Raw genomic sequence first — 20,140 nt, 5'->3', positions numbered from 1 at the left:
CTTCTGAGTATTACCAGTGAAACCACAAAAATAATGCATGTTATACAGTGGCAGAGTCAGGAATATTTTTGCAGGGGTGGCCAGGCAGGGGCCAACAGTCACTCTGGGGTGGCACAGATAATGTCATTATACAAAAAAATGTGCTCAACCTTAAAATACTAAGGTATTTTAAGTGCCCACAGCACAGTCAACAATAATTAATTGTACTTGTTTGAAATAAACAGATCGTTCACACAAAAATGAAAATTGTGTCATCATTTACTCACCTTCATATTGTTCCAAGCCTGTATGACTTACTTCCATGAAACTCAAAAGGAGATGTAAGGCAGAATTTTAACCTCAGTCACCAGGGTGACTTGAGACTAGCATTCTGCCTAATATCTCCTTTTAGGTTTCATGAAAGAAAGTCATTATGTTCAAAGTGTGCAGGTTAACCTATGGTGCTGTTACATAGGATCTGAAAGTCAACATCATAATATATTTAATCAATCAAATCTTTACTATTATTTCTGATTTCAGAGTAAATGTAATATTTCCCAAAGCTGCATAAATATCATTTAAAAAGGACCACAAAGCCCGGCAACTCTGTACTGAATCTGAATTTATTTTAAGTTAAAGTATGAAAGATTTGTGATCAAAACAAATCAAACTGGATTCTGCAGTTGTTGTAGTTTAAACCAAAGACAAATCACACTATCGTCATTTACAACTTACAACAAATAGTTTCTGCGATTGTTGTCGTTTAAAGCAAAGATATTCACAAACTCATCTAGGTTCAAGGACATAGAAAACCGATCTAGTTTCCTTACTGCTTTTTGTGCATGGCATGGATAAACCTCTGCTAAACTGACAATGTCATTTTAGAAAGCATTAAAAACAATCAAAGACATTTTGATTTCATGAGCTCACCTGCAATGACGTGTTCGTACATGGAGCGCGGGACTCCTCCACTCTTTGAAACGTGTGCTGTGGAAACTCTCACGAGAGCGTATACTCTTCTATCTTGCGGCGTGAAGATGAACCTGGCGAGAGTTTTGCAGCACGGTTACTGTCATAGATATGACAAAAATGCACCAAGTTAGAGAAAAATTATGTGTTGTGGCAGCAAAGAGATGGATCTATCAATAAGAAACATTAATTATTCTTAAGAAAAAAATGACTGAAAATGCAATTGCAACTGGGGTGGCCAATGGAGTGGCCAGGCTTCAGTCCATGGTCGCCATGGCCACCCCTGGCCACCCCCTAACTCCGCCCCTGATGTTATATCATTAGTTAAGAAATTTTCCTGGATTTATTATTGCCTAGGAAGCAGTTAGAGTGGTTCGCAGTGTGCAAATCCCTGCATCAAAAACAGTTTATAACCATTAGGTCTTGGCAGGACCACAGAGCATACTGGCAGTTTGCAAGGGAAGTATATATAGAAATAGGGCCACCATGTTGCAGTGCCCATGGCAACAACTTTGTGGTGCAGTTAGAGGAGGAAGAATTTTGGACTCTGCAGTTCTGGGATTCAAAAACCTACCTTTTTTGAGCTTCAGATAAAGCCAAATGATAGTAAATACTGTATATTCTTGCAAACTAATCAATTACCATCTTAATTATAGCATAGTCTTTACTTTATCATTGTTGATCATTACACCAATGCAGTGACCCCAGTATAGTCTGTGGACTGTGGCTTGTTAATGTGAAGGTAGAGTTTCTCATGATGTTTTATGGCTGTGTTATAAACCCTTCCTATCGTTTTTACTTTGTTGTGGCTGCTCATTACACCAATGCAGTGATCCCAGAACTGTCTGTGGACAATATACTCTTATCTATTATATATTCTGTTCCAATACAAGAAGCAGACTAGATTGATAATCTGGTTTAAGATAGGAGCTCTTCAGGAATGAAGCTCACCAGAGACACGGTTTTTAGCTACCACCTAATGTAACTGCATAAGCACTGGAATTACTGTTCGCAGCAACATACTATAATTACTTCCATTACACAGAATTGATTGATTGCAGAGGAGAAAGCTACATCGTATCATTAGCTTAACCAAAGCATGTAGGGTGCAGCAGAGACTCCCTCTACGTCGCTCATTTGGTTCGAATCAGATGCACAGTTGCTGAGACTGCAGTGTGATAAGAAACTGGAGACGTGGACGAGCGTTGACGAGCTCGACGTTTTCACCAACTCAGCTCACTTCCCAAGACCCACTGCGGCTGTTGCGCCGCTCGGTGCACGTTTCCCCAGTACCCTTCCTCCCCTCCACACCATCCACAGAACAGCATCACCGATACAATTTGATGAAGAGCTCCAGAATGCCGGAGAGTGCACGCGCTGAGTGACCGCCCTCCCTCTCCCTCTCCCTCTCTCTCTCTCTCTCCATTTATCTCTCTCTCTCTCTGTCTCTCTCTCCCTCCCTCACTCCCACTGGACGCTGCGATGAATCTGGATGGAGCGAGATTGCCACGACGGAGGCCCTAGATAAGTCGCTCCAGCTGAAAACTGGCCAAGGCATCGCGTCTGAGCAGATGTGAAAGCCACGTGTCTACGTAATGGGATTCCAGTCTCTCGTTTCGACCCGCACTCCCGCATCCTGTTCAGGCGCGCGGGTTCAGCACTGCGCGGGCACGTTCGCGCCGGACGCGCTCCACTTTCGGAAACGGGCTGCTGGGGCTCCGGAGGCAGTTTAATACAAGCAGAGGAAAACGCACAAACGGGCTGACTCTTATAAACACGGCAAAGATTGAAGTTTTAGAGGATTACTGGAATCCCGCAACTGCTGGAAATGTTTGACTGAAACAGGGGAACGGAAACACTGGCGATGTGCTTAGTTGGGGTTTACCGCTGCGGTCCTCTTCCACGAAGGCACGCGCCGTCGCCTGGCTTCTGACGCCGCGCAGAGCAGATCCCACCCTTACCACGGAGCGCCGAACTAATATGCAATGTTATTTTGTGCTGAAAGCCCTCGCGTCGCACCGTGATCAGGCCACACACCCACCCCCGCGCGACAAATGCGATCGAAAAAGTGTCTTCGGGTTAGGGACAAGCCGGGAAGGCTACGCCGCTGGTAACGAGTCGGATGCGAACCCAAGCGCCGTCCTAAACTGGCACGCAATATTTCTGCACTTGAGTGAAGACGCAGACGAGCCGGGGCATCACACGGCGTTTTCTATGGTACAAGTAGCATTCTCGTGCGGCAGAACTGATCCAGCAGGGCTATTATGCAACCGCAAAGAGCCCTTCCCTATGAGGGTGCCTAGGCTGCTGGACTGCTCTTCGCCCAAATCAATGTGGTTTCTTTGGAACATTTTCAGCAAAGGATCGCATATGCTGCAGTGTCTTTGTGGCAAGAGTCTTAAGAAAAACAAGAACCCAAGTGGTAAGCCCCCATGTGTACTACCCCCTCACCCTCCCTCCTCCTCCACCACCTCCTCCTCCTCCTCCTCAGCACTCCCCGGTTTTCCCGTGACAGCTCGAGTGTGCGTTTCTCACCGTGATGGGTGTTCTAATATAGTTGCATTTGTGCGCAAGTGTGTGTGTGTGTGTGTGTGTGTGTGTGTGCGTGCGTGCGTGGAGGGATAAGTTATTGCAGACCTCTCTGCTGGCGGCTGAGCATTAAAAGGCGTAGCACTAAAATCTACTACGTACCAAAGTCTGATTATGTATAAAATCTACTATGCACTACAGTCTGATTCTGGTTCTGTATAGGACAAGCAACTTTGATGCCGCGGTGTGAGTAGATCATTAGATCATCAGTGTACCCCAGACTGAGACTGCGGCGCTTGTTGCTGTGTGCGCGCGCGTTGCTTTACTGTCCCCGCTCTCCAGACTGTCAGTGGAAGAGCTTACTGCAGTAGTACAGGCAGTAGTAATGCAAAGCTTAGAGGCTAGAAAGACAAAGTCTCAATCAGGTAGACGACTGGAATGGCATGCATTGAAAACAAACAGACAAACAAACTTGGTAGCCCTGCGAGTCCATGCAGCAAACGCATGCAAATCACGCAAAACTATTGCAAATGAAACATGAGGTCCTCCCCAGGCCAGTCGCTGACGTGAGCAGCGACGAAAAGCTAAAATATTTATAATGCGCAAGGGTTTAGCTGTTCAACAGAAGCTCGGCGCTTCGAGCACGCGACAGCGTCAATGAATCAGTAAAAACACATTATTTTCTGTGCATAGTCTTTGCCTTGGCTTGTATGAATCAACAGCTTGAGGCTGGGGAATGTCTGATGCGCAGAACCGCATCAAAAGTAGGCGATCTTGTTTTGTCACAAAATATTGATGGTGTGATATCTAATCTCATTACAGGGCAAGCAATAAACCTCAGATATGATTAAACTTCATTCAGCGAGATGCAGCTGAGAGTTAGAAGGAGGTCTGGGCTTCTGTATTTGATGATATAACCTACTGCAGATTTGGCCCGTACACACTTGGTCTTAACATCCATCTCGGTTGACTGGCTTACAAATGGACTAAGTACAAATGTGAACGGGGTCAAATGCGTCTTGAGATCCAGTCAGTTGGGGAGGTGATCTGGGACGCATGTGGTCACTTTACATTTGTAGTGTAAACGGCAATGAGTCCTGATGTGTCCTCGACACAATCAAAACACCACCTAGTCACCGGTGTTGCCAGGGTCGCGGTTTGCACACGGAATCGGTATACATTTGAACTGAACGCACCACGCTGCTGCTGATGTGCGTTTTGCAAATATTTCTTTGATTTCTTGGCTTATTTAGGAGCATGCTTCTAATACTTCTTAATTACGAAAAATGAACGGAATGACATTACTTTTTAATATCACAACTCTTTTGCAATTCTGCAGTGATGGTCTTGATGGACATAGGGTTTGGAATAGGAATATTTTGAGTTTGGCAGTATGTTCATTCATAGTATGGAAACATCAAATAAATCACCATACATGAGCTCTAAACTGCTCCGAGTTGGACATGTAGCCTAATAGAAACAAAATTTATAGCTACAATACAGGAACACTGCTAATATATTTGATATTTGATAATATATGAGTTTATAGGGCCTGTAAATTGTGGTCAAGTCCTTAAGAGCACCCATGCTTTGAATATTTTCTCTGATGTGATCAGAGGGCTTGGTAATTTAACTAGGAAATAATATATGATTGCTAAATATAAGCAGATTATAAAATGAAAATACTAGGTGTGAACGGCTATAGGTTGTCCACTTGTAATCTGATCCCTCAAGACTAATGTTACCAAGCCTCAATAGGGCCCAGTGGGCCAATCTTCATAGCTATTGAATCGGAGAGACTGATCTTAGAAGCCAGTCTGATTAATTGCTCATTTTGCTATATAGACTATCTTTCATTCCTTCCGGTTTTATAAATGCAAATGAGGCAGAAAAAGAGTTGCTTTAAGCTTACATACACAAAGGTGAGAGATTCTTTATATGGTAAAGAATGTTGTTTTTCATATTACTTGCAAAAGCTTTTGCTTTCTAGCTGCTTTAGTGGTAATATAGGCTACTGCTCAGATACCTTCCATTGAGAAAGTATCACATAACTTTTAATTCAGTTATGAACCTCGGTAAGAAACAATGTGAGTATTTTCAGTGAGTGAAATCCAGTATTTTGTTTCTTTGCAATGATGAAGTGTGGCTGTTCAATAGTGTGGGACTTACTGTTAGCAATAATTGTCTTTAGTTTAATAGTTGAATAGTTTATTGCATTTCATCCAGTTTATTGCATTGTAGGTTTATGACCAGCAAACTCAAATTAAGTCTAGGAGAGTCAAAATTGCCATTACACAAATGAATCTGAATAGGCCATGTCACCATAGTACAACTATAGTAATGGCCTTTTCCAAATTAGTACATGCACAATTATTAGAATATTTCTGTTTTTCAGGATTATTTTAGTGGTGCATAGATAGAGTGCAATTAGTGTATCCAGAAGGGTTTTTCTTAATTTTTTATAGCAAAAATTAATATTTCATAAAGAAAAAGTGACATTTGGCTTCATTAGGGGAAAATAAAACAATTTTCTCACATATTAGGGTGTGCAAGTAACTTGCCTACATATATATTCCCTCCACTTACTTAAAATGTAACATGTTTAACAAATAAATATAAAAAAAATACACTTAACTAGGAATTTTGGCCTTTCAAAATATTCAGTTGCCAATATCACCAATCTTCTTTTCAGTAACTTTCATGAGCCAATCATGCATAGAATCCATGAGTTTCTTGATTTGTTCACAACCAAGACTTAAAATTAGCAAAATTATCTTCCAATAGAACAAGACTATTTCAAGCTTGAAATTAGTGAACATGTCTAGAAATAGGTTTAATAATCTCAGATTTGGTGTCTTGTAATCTAAAAGGAAATGCTAGATCATTTTGACTATATTCAGGATATTTTAATCTTGCTAAGATGTCATTTTTTGCAGTGCTGTTTTATAGAAAGTGTCTTCCAGAGACTGGTGGGAGATTTCTGTCCATCTGCATTCCCAGAAAGGCCCATAATGATAGCAGCTCACACCCCCGGTTCACTGGCACCTGTTTTCAGCTGGTGCTTCGTGTCCATTACTGACTGAGGCACAGGCCTACTCATAAGACCTTTGAAAAATCATTCATAAGGTATTTCTTGGCCAGATTATGATGATTCGGCTTGTGCAATTTTTGTACAGTTTTTCTTAAGCAGAGTTCATGTTTCAGGCTTCCTCACCTTATCAATGCCCCAGAGCATTTGACACCTACTACTTTGGGAGAATCCATAAAGTCTGCAGCTCTGGAAAAAGGTGGCAGAAAGGGGTTCCTAGAGGTTTCACATTTAATTCTTTGTTTAAGTCTTTTGCAGTTAATTTTTTCGTTTTCTTCTCAACATATTTTTCATGACCCAGCTGACTATTATTAACAAAGTGTTTGATTGTGTGGTGATCACGTCTCAATAGTTTAGGAATTTCAAAAGTATTGAATCCTTCTAAAAGACAATTCTACAATTTCTGTCTTTTCAGTGTCAGTTAAATCTCCTTATTTGGCCTATTTTACCTGTAGTAAAAAGCTGCCTATAATTATGCATATATGAATATAAGGTACTTCTCACTTTAAACCACACCTGAAATTATATCACCTGAAAATGATTATACCCAGTGATTATTTAGGTTAATAATAATTGCCATTTTGTGAAAGTGTGGCCTAGTCTTATCATAAGCCAGCCACTCGAGAGGTGGTTAGAACCAAATCTGGGCTGTCTTGCTTTCTTAGTATTTCTCTAGTTAGAGTCAAACCAATCATTAGTATCACTGTGACAAACCAAATCCATATGCGGAATGCCTTCAGATCTACCACTGTATGGCTTATGTTTAGCTTTTTTTAACTGAAGTCATAAAGTATCTCTTCATGCATTGCAAGCAAGAGCATGATATAAAAATTCTTAACCTTTGTTCGAGCAAAATTGGCCTTTTCAGGTGAGGACATCAGCAATATATATTAGACAGTATAGGCTAATAGTAGCTCTTGATTTATGTTATGGTTTTAATCATATTTCATGGCTTATTAGCAAAATAATTCAGTGTACATTATGTTTTACATCATGGTATATTTACATGCACCATTAAATCTTTCCTTTATGAGTACTTTTTAATAATAGTGGCCCAAAACATGCATAAAAGCTTGAAGCCCCCTACTAGCACTTAATCCATTTGTCTATTAAGATTTGTCTTTTATGTGTTTAAACCACTTTTATGAAGCTCTAAATATGTGCCCATGCAAAGTAAAATACTATCAATAGTGTTGCCTTTATTTTCATGGCCATTAATCCTCCCACCAAACAGTCGGATATATGAGCCCCTAGTAATAGAAGTATCCCAGTGGGATTCTTGGCTTTCATGTCTCCTGGACCAATACCAACTAATCAAAAAAGGTCTTCAAAGAATATTTAAAGCATATATACAGTTAGGTCCAGAAGTATTTCAGCTTTATTTTACTTCAGCTTTATTTTAAGAGGTTCCACAAAAATATGGCATTCACCATTCAGGAATTACAGCCATTTTCAACAAAGTACCTCCATTTTCAGGGCCTCAAAGGTATTTGGACAAAGTGACATAATTGTAAATATAACCATAATTTTAATACTTGGATGAAAATGCTTTGCAGTCAATGACTGCCTGAAGTCTGGAGCCCATATTCTCAAAACTCAAATGCTGAGTTTCCTCCCTGGAGATGCTTTGCCAGGCCTTCACTGCTGCCACCTTCAGTTGCTGCTTGTTTGTGGGTCTTTCTGCCTTCAGTCTTGTCTTCAGTAAGTGAAAAGCATGCTCTATTGGGTTGAGATCAGGCAACTGAGTTGGCCATTGAAGAATATTCCATTTCTTTGCCTTCAAAAAGTCTTGAGTTGCTTGCGCAGTATGTTTAGGGTCATTATCCACCTGCACTGTGAAGCGGCGTCCTACCAGTTTTGTATCATTTGGCTGAATGTGAGCAGAGAGTATAGCCCTATACACCTCAGAATTCATCCTGCTACTTGTATCAGCAGTCACATCATCAGTAAACACCAGTGAGCCCATTCCATTGGCAGCCATACATGCCCATGCCATAACACTGCCTCCACCATGTTTGACACATGATGTGGTATACTTTGGATCATGAGCTGTTCCTTTCTTTCTCCATACTTTTCTCTTCCCATCATTCTAGTACAAGTTAATCTTGGTTTCATCAGTCCAAAGAATCTTATTCCAGAACATGGGAGGCTTTTTAGATGTTTTCTGGCAAAGTCTATTCTGGCTTTCCTGTTCTTGAATGTTACCACTGGTTTGCACCTTGTTGTAAACCCTCTGTATTTACATTCATGTAAATTTTGACAATGATACGCCTACCTTCTCCAGAGTATTCTTGACTTCTGTTGATGTTGTGAAGGGGTTTTTGTTCACTAAGGAAAGGATTCTGCGATCCACCACTTTAGTTGTCTTCCATGGTCAGGTCTTTCGGGTCTTTCGATGTTGTTGAGCTCACCAGTGCTTTCTTTCTTTTTAAGAATGTACCCAACTGTTGATTTGGCCACACCTAAGGTTTTTGCTATCTCTCTTATAGATTTATGTTGTTTTTTTCAGCCTAATGATGGCCTCCTTCACTTGCATTGAGATCTCCTTGGACTTCATATTGGTAGCTCCAGTCGAACAGCTGCCAAATGCCTGATATCAACTCCAGACCTTTTATCTACTTCATTTGTCTTGAGGTAACAAGGGAATGGACCGCACCGGGTCAATTAACTTCTTGTCAGTCAATTGTCCAAATACCTTTGAGCCCCTGAAAATGGAGGCACTTTGCTTAAAATGGCTGTAATTACTAAATGATAAACACCATATTTTTGTGGAACCTCTTAAAATAAAACTGAAAGTCTACACTTTGATCACATCTTGATTGTTTTATTTCAAATCCATTGTGGTGGTGTATAAAGGCAAAATCACAAAAAACTCTGTAATTGTCCAAATATTTCCGGACCTAACAGTATCTATCTATCTATCTATCTATCTATCTCTCTCTCTCTCTCTCTCTATCTATCCATCTATCTATCTATATATATATATATATATATATATATATATATATATATATATATATATATATATATATATATCTTGCTTATAAGTCACCCATAAACCCAAAATTTATGAATGCTGGCAGTGTAGACAACTACAGCACTGTTGTCAGTGAGGAAAATGTGTAGTATTTTTAGAATTCACTTTTACCTTATATGTGAATATTTATGCAGAGTGTTTTTTGTTCCAAACACTGGTTTGTTGATGAATTCCCTTTGACATTGAAGCTTACCTTATTATTGTATTGCATTTGGCAACCCTGGCCTTGAATAATATTGTCATTATAGCATTTAGATTGTACCACATTGAGTGGACTTAGATGATGTGGGGGTAGAGTGTGTTGGATGTTGGTGTCAAATCCAGGCTGCCTTGGTGATGTCCCACTCTAAAATCAGGCTGAGGTCATGCAGAGTGCTGCAGTGGGCAGCAGCAAGAGTGGCTTAATGTAGCATGTAGGCCCTGAAATACTGAATGAAAATGAATAAAGAAATAATGAGCAGCCAACTAACTCGTGCCATACACATTTATAGGGTGAAAATTGTTTTGTGAAAAAGTCACATGAACTTACTGGAATGAGAAAAATGTGATTATTTTGTTTAATTGAGTGTGAAGTGCAAGGCCATGCTGATATGCCACCTGATGTTTTTTATTGCATTCGTATTTATGAAGTAATACATATTTAAAATATGTTGACAGAGCAAACTCTCGCTCTGACTGCAAAGATGGGTGAACCTGGTAATTCTGTTTTGCTGTGTGAATAAATACAAAGTTATTCTGACTGATCACCTTAATGCTATGATGAAACATTTATAATCTAATGGAAGTTAGATGGGTATGAAAATGATATCATGTTACTCAAACTAAGTCACTTTATGCTGCTTTTTCTTTTAATTTGTCATCTGCATGTATTTAATCTACCTTGAATTTACATAATTATCTTGCATTTTACATTATTTTTTTTCTAATACTTTTGTGATTGGTTTAACATGTCCAAAGGTTACATTAGTTTTAATTCAAGCAATGCAATCTGAAATTCGTTAGCCATACGGAGTTTTTTTATGCATAGCCTAACAAATCATAAACCATATGACAAATCAGCATATGGATCAAAGAAAACAATTATATGTGCCACAATTATTATAAAAGAGCTGGCTTCCCTTGTTGCTGTTTTCAGAGCTATGGTATTAACTAGGGCTGTGATACAATGAAACTATCTGAATTTATATCTGTTGACGCTAACTGTCACTTATCTGCAACCCTAGTTCTCCAAATATCGATATCTGTGTCTGTATTCACATTCAAACCCAAAGTGGTTACAGAAGTGGTCATATATACTTACATATTTGAGGTAGAACAGCATCTTGTGTGAATTCTGGCACTGACAGTTCCTCAAACTCAGCTACAACTCTGCATCTCTCACATTCATAATTAGTCTCAAATGGAGATGTGCGTGGGACTGTTTTTAATGCCACTTGCACAGTCACTATTTTTGTTTGTACCTGGCCATGATATTTTCTAACAAATTTAGTAGGATCTATTTCTAAGCAGCAGCAACTCTAACCAGGCAGTCACTAAGGATGCTGTAAATAATGCGTCAAGCATCGCTGCATGTTCATGTTAATGCACGTGGCCTTTCTTCCATATCTGGTCACTTGCCTCCCAGTCCTGAGGCTCACCTCTAGTTTCATCCAGATGGCCTGTGAACTTTTCTGGTAAGCTTAAAAAAAGCATTGTCTGTCAATAGCTAATAATGTGCTTGTCTTCCATTATATCCCTAATATGCACAGCATAACATGGAATCATTTTTTTTTTTTTGATCATACACAGAGAAAAGCTTTTTACACAGGAAATACCAGTGAGTGTGCTAATATGACTTCTGAAAGAAAGTACAATTCCTTATGGCAGTCCAAATGGAGTGTATAATAGTGCTTTAGTTTCTTTTGCTCCTTGCTCTTCAGTCCTCTAGTAGCTTTGGGCTACTTCTTCAAATAAAGTACTGCAGTGTTCTGGTTATTTCAGACCCAGGATAAAAACTAGGCCTCATCGTGCTTGACCATGCAAATGTGGCCTTGTGGTGTCCTTCCCAAAAAGTCTTGAGATTTTCCAATGAGGAATAAGAAAGGAAATGATAAAAGTCGAGTAGAAGATCTTGCTGGCTCAGCACTTAATCCTCATCAGGCTGTGTGGCACTATGACAATGCACTTGTCTTTGGAGAGCTCACACTCTGCAATCACTTCAGTCATCAAGGTGCATTCAATAAACTCTCTTTTTGTTTTCCTTAGGCCAGGGAGTTAATATGGAGTGAAATTAGAGTCAGCAGAACATGAATTTGTAATGTTTGAAAAAAAAAAGATGTGAATCTTAAGATAGTATTTGAATATATTGGTTCCAAATTCTACTATCTGAAATTCAGGTCTTGAAAGTTTAGCTAAAAAATTCATATTAAATTAAGCTGCAAAAAATAAAGCTGTTAAAAATTCAAGCAATCAAAAATATCTAAGAGTGAAAAATTCAGGTAGAGTGATTCAGAGAAAACATATATATGAGACAAAATTTTAATAATTTTTCCTCTGTACATCACAATGGATTTGAAATGGAGCAATTAAGATATGATTGAGGTGTAGACTCTGAGCTTTAATTCAAGGGGTTTAACAGAAATATTGCAATTTTTTTTACAAAATCCCTCCATTTTCACAGGCTCAAAAGTAAAAACTAACATAATCATAAATATTAGGATTATTTTTAATACTTGGAGGCAAATCCTTTGCAGTCAATGACTGCCTGAAATCTGGAATCCATGGACATCATCAAATGGTGAGATGCTCTGCCAGTTCTTCACTGCAGCTACCTTCAGTTGCTGCTTGTTTGTGTGTCTTTCTGCCTTTAGGTTTGTCTTCAGTAAGTAAAAAGCATGCTTAGTTGGGTTGAGGTTATCGGACATTTAAGAACATTTAATTTGTTTGCCTTAAGAAGCCCTTGAGTTGCTTTTGCGTTATGTTTTGGGTCATTATCCATATGTGGTTTGAAGCACTGTCCTATCAGTTTTGCAGCATTTGACTGAATCTGGGCAGAAAGTATAGCTCTATATGCTTTAGCATTCATACTGCTACTTTTATCAGCTGTCACATCATCAATAAACACCAGTGACCCAGTTCCATTGGCAGCCATACATGCCCATGCCTTGACCATGTCTGACAGATGATGTGGTATGCTTTGGATCATAAACCCTTCCTTTTCTTCTCTATAATTTTCTCTTTCCATCTGTTCTTGGGTGTTACCAGTGGTTTGCATCTTGAGTTAAACCATCTGTATTTACATTTCTGAAGGTGTCTCTTGATTGTAGAATTTGACAATGATATGCCTACCTCCTCCAGAGTGTTCTTGACCTGGCTAGATGTTGTGAAGGGGTTTTTGTTCTACAAGGAAACTTTAGACTTCCATGGTCTTCCAGGCCTTTTGGTGTTGCTGAGCTCGCCAGTGCATTCCTTCTTTTTAAGAATGTACCAAATTGTTGATTTGGCCAATCCTAAAGTTTCTGGTATCTCTCTGATAGGTCTGTTTTGTTTTTTCAGCCTAATGATGGTCTCTTTCACTTGCATGGACACTTCTTTGGACCACATATTGAGAGTTCCCATGAACAGCTACCAAATGCAAATTCAATGCTTGGAATCAACTCCGGACCTTTTATCTCTTTAATTTGTCATGAAATAATGAGGAAACAGGCCACAACTGGCTGTGACACTGCTTATCAGTCAATTGTCCAATTACTTTTGAGCCTGTGAAAATGGAGGGACTCTGCAAAAAAATGGCTGTAATTCCTAAACTGTTAATGCAATATTTTTGTTAAACCCCTTGAATTAAAGCTGAAAGTCTACACTTCAATTACATCTTGATTGCTTCATTTCAAATCCATTGTGGTAGTGTACAGAAGCAAAATTATGAAATTTGTGTCACTGTCCAAATACTTGTGGACCTGACTGTATAAATGTATGTGTACATATATATATATATATATATATATATATATATATATATATATATATATATATATACACACACACACACACACACACACACACACACCGTTCAAACATAACATTAAAACCACCTGCCTAATATTGTGTAGGTCTCCCCTGTGCCGCCAAAACTGCTCTGAACCGTGGAGGCATGGACTCCACAAGACCTCAGAAGGTGTGCTGTGGTATCTGGCACAAAGACGATAGCAGCAGATCGTTTCATTCCTGTAAATTGTGAGTTGGGGCCTCCATGGATTGGACGTGTTTGTCCAGTACATCCCACAGATGCTCAGTCGGATTGAAAACTGGGGAATTTGAAGGCCAAGTCAACACTTTGAACACTTTGTCACTTTCCTCAAACCATTCCTGAACAATTTTTGAAGTTTTGCTGTTGCCATGAAGGGGTGTACTTGGTCTGCAATGATGTTTAGGTAGGTGGTACGTGTCAAAGTAACATCCACATGAATGCCAAGACCTAATATTTGCCAGCAGAACATTGCCCAGAGCATCACACTGCCTCTGCCAGCTTGCCTTCTTCCCATAGTGTGTCCTGGTTCCATCTCTTCCCCAGGTAAGCGACGCACACGCACCCAACTGTCCAAATGATGTAAAAGAAAACATGATTGATCAGACCAGGCTACCTTCTTCCATTGCTCCATGGTGCAGTTCTGATGCTGACATGCCCATTGCTTTTGGTGGTGGACAGGGGTCAGCATGGGCACTCTGACTGATCTGCGGCTACCCAGCCCCATATGCAGCAAGCTGTGTGTTCTGACACCTTTCTATCATAGCCAGCCTTTAACTTTTTCAGCAATTTGTGCTACAGTACCTCTTCTGTCGGATCGGACCAGATGGGCTAACCTTCACTCCCCACGTGGATCTAGGGTTAGGGTTAGGGTTTGGGCGCCCATGACCCTGTCACCGATTCACTGGTTGTTCTTCCTTGGACCACTTTTCGTAGATACTAACCACTGCATACCGGGAACATCCCACAAGACCTGCCGTTTTGGAGATTCTCTGACCCAGTCATCTAGCCATCACAATTTGGACCTTGTCAAAGTCGCTCAGATCCTTAAGCTTGCCCATTTTTCCTGCTTACAACACATTAACTTTGAGAACTGATTGTTCACTTGCTACCTAATATATCCCAACCCTTGACAGGTGCCATTGTAATGAGATAATCAATGTTATTCATTTCATCTGTCAGTGGTTTTAAATTTATGGCTGATTGATGTGTATATCATATATTACATACATACAGGGTTGTATATGGGGAACGTACAGAATCCACCAGGGGCTTGCCCGGAAAACTACTGCTTATCTGGTTTATTTAAAAGCTAGAGCAGTGGTGTCAGACATACGGCCTATGGGCTGGGACCAGACTGATAAATGCTCTAATCTGGCCCTCTGAAATTGCTTGACCAGAAATTTTCACTTCCTTTAATTTTTGACTGCTTGAATTTTCAACTGCTTGAATGTTTTTTACCTGAATATTTTACTACAAGAATACGAGAATTTTTGGTTCAGGCATTACAAATTCAGGTTCAGGTGCTGCTGACCTTGATTTCACATTTTACACGTTGCAAGACTTTTTATACTCACTGCCTTCCCTTAAACCCTTAAAATGTTTGAAATAAATGATTTCATTAGTTATTTATAGCAGATTTCATCAGTTACTGCAAATGCTAATTTTTCCAGCACTGGTTTAAAAAGCCTATCTATGCATTATAGATCAATAGGCTATGATTAAGTTTGTGTGTGTGTGTAAAATGGCCAACCTGTACTCTCGACATATTTTAATTTTGAGGAAATCTTGAGACAATTCATTGGTTGAATGATAGTGTTCTACACACACACACACACACACACACACACACACACACACACACACACAGTTCCCTCCAAAAGTATTGGAACAGCAAGGCCAAATCTTTTATTTTTGCTATACACTGAAAACATTTGGTTTTGAGATCTAAAGATGAATATGAGAATTTCAGGTTTAATTTTCTGATGTTTACATCTAAATGTGTTAAATAACTTAGCAACTTTGGTGACAGACCACCCAATTTTTAGGTGAGCAAAAGTATTGGAACAGACAGTCTTAAAGTACATTAAATAACATGCAATATTTGGTTGCATATCGCTAGCTTGCAATAACTGCATCAAGCTGGTGACCCATTGACATCACCAAACTGTCATTTTCTTTCTTTTTGTCAAGCTTTTCCAGGGTTGTACCACAGCTTCTGTCAGTTGTTGCTTGTTTTGGGGGGTTTCTCCCTTCAGCCTCCTCTTAAGGAGGTGAAATGCATGCTCTGTTGAGTTAAGGTCTGGTGATTGACTTGGCCAGTCTAAAACCTTACACTTTTTTCCCTTGATGAAGTCCTTTTTTGTGTTGGCAGTGTGTTTTGGGTCATTGAGTTGCTGCATAATGAAGTTCCTCCCAACTAGATTGGATGCATTTCTCTGTAAATTGGCAGACAGAATATTTCTGTAGATTTTCATTCTGCTGCTACCATCATGAGTTACATCATTAATAAATATTAGTGAGCCCGTTCCAGAAGCAGCCAATGAGCTTGTATATTTTAGATCCTTTGGATTCTTTCTTTTTCCACACTTTGGCCTTTCTACCACTTTAGTTGAGGTTAATCTTGTTTCCAGAACTTTTGTGGTTCATCTCTGCATCTTCTTTGCAAATCCATGCCTTCCAGACATTCAGGACATTCCAAATTGTTATATTGGTAATCACAGGAACTAAATTGTTCTGCAGACATTCCACAATATTAAATTTAACTATAAATGGATAAATGTATCTGTTCTCCGTTAATAAACTGAAAAACTTAATCGTTAGCAAATTGCTTTGGTATAACAGGAATAAAGCACTTCAGGACATGATGTGGTAGTAAAATAATCAGCCCCATCGTGTTTTTTCCTTACTTAGTTACTCGCATGCACTTGTGCTGCATAACCTCAGAGCACATGCCCATATAATGAGACAACCACTTTCACCTTATCTAAATAAATAAGGAATAATCTTGGAGTACTCCATCCACTTGAGCATTGGACTTGTGTGAGCAAGTGGTGAAAGGTCTTAGTTTAGATCTGTCTACCTTAGTTTAAGGGACGCAGGCCTTCAAATAGCTACTTGGCCTCTCCAATATCCTGTTGACAGGGTGATAAGCTTCACAAATAAAGGTAGAAGGTGTCTGGGATTGAAGCAAAGCTTCATTTACTAATTGCACAATTTGAGACTCGGTGGCTAACACAAAGGCTGTTTAATGAAACTCTTTCTGAAAGTTTTCCTCATACTGGAATATTTCCCATGCCAAAATTAAGTGTTTTTGTAATTTATTATGAAATTAATTGGACATCATTTCTATCTTTGATTTCCCCCAAAATATCTACAAATAACAATTTCATAGCAGATGAAATATAGCGTAACTTACACTTGTGATGACCTTTTAATATGCTAATGCAATATTCTTCAGTTACTCTTACTGAGAGTTTTATTTAGTAGTAGTAAATATTTTTCCAACATTTCCATTTTCTATTTGTATTGCATTTTTGTTGTTTCATTCATGAGTCTGAAAGCATCACAATTTGCACTAAAATCATTCTACATTTTATTATTACAGATGTCCATAGGTAACATAGTCTTAAAATAGGAAGCCTCTTTTGATGTACACATTATGAAACAAAAAAAAACAGTATTATTAGATTATCTGTAAAGCCTTGTCAATTTTGTTTTACTTATTAGAGATCACCATTTATCTGGACAAGTAATAATAGTCTGGGTATCATCAGTTCTACTACTTTCTACTACCTTATATATGTGACACAAAGGTGTATTTATAGTCTTGATAAGTAGCAGGGAGGGGGGAACTGACTTTTAAAAAATGCACTGGGGAAAAAATCATTGGGTTGTACAGACAAACAGAGGACACTGTTATGGACCTTGACAGAATACTTCTAATAGCTGAAAAACAGATACGCAAGGTTCTTGGCAAGGAGGACCCAGGTATGTGATGTTAACATTACAAAGCCTTCAAAACAAAGGCATTAAAAAGTCCAGGAGAGCAGGAGGTGTGCTGGCTGGTGTTGGTCAGGGTTGGGCTTTGTTACTGCACTTAAATCTGTTTTTTAAGGACCTGTACGTGAGTTCTTCTTTCACCTCAAAAGTCAATTCTTTTGACTTTTACTTACTACTTTAAACTTTAAAAGACAGCAAAAATGAGATACCCATGCGATATCCATCACTGTAATCAATCTGCTGTTGGGTCATTACATATCAGCTTAACCAGAGGTGGGGCACCATTAGTACATAAAGTTAGGTAGAAAGGACTAATAAATCTCAAATATTGTAGTGATCATCAATATGCAATGCATAGAAAATAATGATACTTTTTTAGACAAATTAATATTTCTGAACTTTTTGGCTTCATTTTAATGACTTACAAAGATGTGCTCTTGGAAATATTTCTGGCCAGAGTTAGTGTCCTTCTCAGGTAGTCCAGCCAATAGCAAGGCTGTATCTGACTTATTTTTAAAAATATGTGTCCTTCAAAATGACTGGAAATACTGGGAAAAAAGTCATTCTGAAGCACTTTTCAGATGGTCATAGAAGGATTAGTATTATAGACAGAGACTTGAAACTTGCTGAACTATTATTCGGTTCTGACAACACTAATGCAATTGTGGACATCACATTTTGCTTCTACTTTTAGTTATAAGGTTTCAAATGTACAGTTGGGTTCGTAAGTGTACATACACCTTGCAGAATCTGCAAAATGTTAATAATTAAAAAAAGAGGGATCATAAAAATTGCATTTTGTTTTTTATTTAGTACTGCCCTGAATAAGCTATTTCACATGACAGATGTTTACATATAGTCCCCAAGACAAAATAATAACTGAATTTACTCAAATGAACCAGTTCAAAAGTTTATCTACGCTTGATTCTTAATACTGTCTGTTGTTACCTGGATGATCAACAACTGTTCTTATGTTTTGTGATAGTTGTTCATGAGTCTCTTTTTGTCCTGAGCAGTTAAACTGCCCACTGTTCTTCAGAAAAATCCTCCAGGTCCTGCACATTATTTGGTTTTCCCACATCTTCTGCATATTTGATGCCCTTCCAAAAGTGGCTATATGATTTTAAGATCCATCTTTTCACACTGAGGACAGCTGAGGGACTCATACACAACTATTACTAAAGGTGAAAACATTCACTGATGCTCAAGAAGGCAACACCATACATGGGTTGTAAAATTTGAACAGAATGTTCGGTGTAAATTGTTATTCTTGTCTTCTGGGAAACATGTAAATATCTTATGTAGCTTCTGAAGGGCAGTACTAAATGACAAAATAAGATCTTTAAACAAAATAATACCAATTTCTGAAACTGCAAAGTTGAAGACTGGAAAAAGACAAGGTGATTTTTTTTTTTAATCTTCAACTGTCCAGTTTGAGTGAGCCCGTGATAGCCTCAGATTCCTGTTCTTGACTGACAGGAGTGGAACCTGATGTGGTCTTCTGCTGTTATAGCCCATCCACTGCAAGGTTCGATGTTCTGTGCATGCTGAGATGCCTTTCTGCTCACCATGGTTGTAAAGAGTGATTATTTGAGTTACTATATCCTTCCTGGAAGCTCGACCCAATTTGGCCATTTTCCTTTGACCTCTCTTAACAACAATGCGTTCCAACCCACAGAACTGTCGCTCACTCAGTTTCCACCATTCTGTGTAAACTCCACAGCCTGTTGTGTGTGAAAAGCCCAGGAGAGCAGCAGTTTCTAAAATACTCAAACTAGCCCATCTGGTACCAATATCCATGCCATGATCAAAGTCACAGAGATCAGTTCTGATGTTTGATGTGAATGTTACCTGAAGCTCTTGACATGTATTTGCATGATTTTTTTTTGCATTGCGCTGCAGCCACATTAGCGCTAACTGCATGAATGTGTAGGTGTACAGGTGTTTGTAATAAAGTGGAAGGTGAGTGTATATTTTCATTTTAGCTGTGTTGTCTTTTGGTTTATATTAATTAGCTATATTAATTATATTAATTAATATAATTTGGTTTATATTAATTATATTAATTCCTTTCTGGCTCAATACCTGATAAATAAAGGGACTGCTTCCAAGGCAGAGCTTTGTAGTGATGTACATTATCAGTCAAATTTTGGACACAACTGCTCATAGAAGGGTTTTGTTCATTTGACTATTTCTACTAATTTAAAATAATAAAGAAGACATTAAAACTATGAAGTAACACATATGGAGTTATGTAGTGACCAAGACAAGTGTTAAACAAATCAAAACTACTCTCTATTTAAATTTCTTAACAGTAGTCCGGATTCCAAACTTTTAACTTCCCAAATAGACCAGGTATTTGTTGTTTACTTGTAAAACTATATGCTATATGCATGTTTAAAGTAAAAACTACTTATTAAAAAGACATTTAGATTCAGCAATAGAATGTACAACAGGGTCTCATAAGAAGTAGTACATATAGTACTAAAAAACCAGCCAGCTTGTAACATTTGTAACACTTACAGTCTACTTG

The 20,140-nt window shown here is 38.7% G+C and overlaps 1 protein-coding gene across 1 annotated transcript in view; it reads left to right on the top strand.

Moving 5' to 3' along the window:
* Nucleotides 1–2,056: 2,056 nt before the first annotated feature.
* Nucleotides 2,057–20,140, top strand: part of LOC113537750 (fibroblast growth factor 14) — a 65,971-nt gene continuing 47,887 nt past the window's right edge. Inside the window, exon 1 of the mRNA XM_026932381.3 lies at nucleotides 2,057–3,370. Coding sequence (XP_026788182.2) covers nucleotides 2,929–3,370 — 442 coding nt within the window. The 5' untranslated portion in view covers nucleotides 2,057–2,928. The remainder of the gene's footprint in view (nucleotides 3,371–20,140) is intronic.

This window comes from Pangasianodon hypophthalmus, chromosome 26 (assembly GCF_027358585.1).
Source record: "Pangasianodon hypophthalmus isolate fPanHyp1 chromosome 26, fPanHyp1.pri, whole genome shotgun sequence".
Lineage (NCBI taxonomy): Eukaryota > Metazoa > Chordata > Actinopteri > Siluriformes > Pangasiidae > Pangasianodon > Pangasianodon hypophthalmus.
The sequence above is the reverse complement of the archived record's forward strand: the minus strand, read 5'-3'. Positions and strand labels throughout refer to the sequence as shown.